The 2,631-nt window shown below is 36.1% G+C and overlaps 1 protein-coding gene across 1 annotated transcript; it reads right to left on the bottom strand.

Moving 5' to 3' along the window:
- Nucleotides 1-54: 54 nt before the first annotated feature.
- On the bottom strand, nucleotides 55-2,631 carry LOC112508960 (protein FAR1-RELATED SEQUENCE 5-like). The gene is made up of 3 exons (XM_025113827.1): nucleotides 2,511-2,631; nucleotides 693-883; nucleotides 55-585 (listed from the first exon to the last, which is right to left on the bottom strand). The coding sequence occupies exons 1-3, from the start codon at nucleotides 2,629-2,631 to the stop codon at nucleotides 55-57; spliced, it is 843 nt and encodes a 280-aa protein (XP_024969595.1).

Here is a 2,631-nt window from a genome sequence, read left to right as displayed (position 1 = left end):
GGCGTTACATATAAATGCGTAATAATCTTTAAAAACTCTATGGCACTGTGAATATTACTTGTTCGTGCGAAACGTCCCGTCAAATGATATGACATCACCAAATTCTTTGTAGTTAATCCTAGCAACTTCATCTGCCCAAAAAATTGCGATCAACTCATGTTCATTACACTTGTATTCGAAGAAATAACCTAGTACAACGTCACGTCTATTTGATAGTTTATTGATCAACATCGTTGCGTCCTTGTTCCCAACACAAGCAACAGCATCCCTCTTAAAATTCTTGAAATCAATTTCTGAAACTCGAGTATGCTCAAACCCCCCGTTCAATGCCGTTTGAATACGATGTGCCCTTCTTGCACCGACTTTGTAACTCGAGCTGTTGAGTACCGTCTTGAAATCCGTATACTTCATCTGTCTATTTTTCCTAGAGAAACGGCGATCGTTATCATTGAACAACGCATGGTTATGTTCCTCAACAAACTCGTATATCTCGTAACAACCCCCATCTTTCGTCAAGTGGATTTTTAGACATGCATTACAACCACAACGTTTTAGGTTCGTATTGCGATATCTCCTCTCACTGGGCTGAATATCCAAAGAATTAAATTGCCTTTCGTTTGGGTTACCCTCTCTACTACAGACAAACCATCTATTTTGAATGTTTCCGTGTTTGTTTGTTTTTTTGCATGTACACGAACATCAAATCCGGCCTTGTCCGCGTAATCTTTGTACATCTTTTCAGCATCGTTTAAAGTTGCATATTGTGCATTCGTCTTTGGCTTAAGTGCGTCATCCACATTTGGGATAAAATACTTGCTTCCTTCTGAGGTCTCGCCAATATCATATTCAAAATCGGTATGTGGAGGGGTGAGATCATCAAAACCTGCTTGTAAAGACGTAGTTAGTCTTGAAAACTAAAGTTGTTATTACACAAACTAGAGAATTAAAAAATAGAACAGTGATGCAAGGTTCCATCTCAATTTTGGTGGGCAAGTAAGTTTGCATCCCCATGACACAATCACAGTAGGTAGTGAATATCAATGTATAGAGTGAACATAATGTTGAACAATCGTAAATATTATACATCACGGATTTCCATCGTTTATAAGATATGAATGTTTTTTTTCAGCTATTAAAAATATTTACAGTTAAAGTATCCTGTCTCTTACATATATTAGCTATTACATGAAAAAGTTGTATTTGTGACAGTCTGCATACATCTTACACATCAACCTCTGTATGAGATATATCGGGTTCGTTTTGCTTTGTTAGGCTGTCATCTTTTGGAACTATTTAGAGCATGCAGGGAAAAATAACGTCAATTGATTGGACCTTCAACGGAGAGTGAGAAGAAATGTGCCAAGTCGAAAATCCTCGACTTAGATCAATTTTAACTAATACTAGTAACCACTTTTCATAGCTGTCGACAACTGGGGTATAATGAACATAAGGGACAGTTGCTATGTGTTCATATCAGTAGCTGTTCATTATGGAATCTGGTACTAGTACATAATGCACGTACTTAGGAATCTGGTACTATTAGATGTTGAAAGTAGTAGTATATTTAAAGTGGTGGTCTATGTGAAACCCAAACGAGTTGGAAGTGTGTAGGATGGTGATGATGATGGTGATGATTTTAGACTATCTAATGAACATTAGTTGTTCAATGTCGCCTTTAAAACTACGTAATGAACAGTAGGTGTTCATTGTTCTATTTGATCTGTATACTAAACAATATCTGGTAAAACAAGTGATTTACCTCCCAGACACATTCACAATGTGGGCGGATAAGTGGCACACACGCAACACTGTCAGATAAAACGATTACGAGTCTGGTTTTGTATGACATAAAAACAGAGTTAAAATAGAACTTATATTGATTATACTTGTGTCCCTGAATTTTGGAGTTAAATCCCACCGACTACGGCAATGTAATACGGTGTGTGTGAACAAGACCGATATCACATTGATTCAAATTTTGTTCATACATATATGGAAAGTAGCTGTTCATTCATATATCTTCATCTTGTTTTACTGTATGCAGAATCAATATGTTCAAATGAGTTGTTGTTTATGTTGATTTTAGACTATTATGTAACGAACAGTAGCTGTTCATGTTGTCTTAAATATGTAAAATGAACAACAGTTGTTTAAATGAGTTATATATCTCCCAGACCCAATCACAACATGGCCGGTTAGGTGACACACACGCAGCACTTCCCGATAAAATGATTACAGGTCTGATTCTTTATGATATAAAAACAGAGTGAAAGAATAAGTTATATTATTTATACTTGTGTCATTGAAAATTGGAGTTAAATCCCACCGTCCTTGATTTGTTCGTGTGTGCAGCAGAAAAACATATGAATTTCCCGGGCATATCAAACACCAAAATATACGGACGATGTTCAACATGTCAACAACAGTTATTGCAGCCAGAATAGCAGATAATTATCGAAGGTAACAGCTGTTCATTTAAACGGAAAAAAGAATGATATTTGAGCACATACCAATATGAATGGTTTGATCATTTTCTTCACTTTCGGAATTCGAATTCCGAATGTATTCGCAAACGCTTTTAGCTTTTTCGTTTTTATTGTCGTCGCTCTGTTTTACTGTATGAATATTCAT

The sequence above is a fragment of the Cynara cardunculus genome (assembly GCF_001531365.2).
Source record: "Cynara cardunculus var. scolymus isolate 2C chromosome LG 3, CcrdV1, whole genome shotgun sequence".
Lineage (NCBI taxonomy): Eukaryota > Viridiplantae > Streptophyta > Magnoliopsida > Asterales > Asteraceae > Cynara > Cynara cardunculus.
This window is presented reverse-complemented; position numbering and strand designations above follow the sequence as displayed.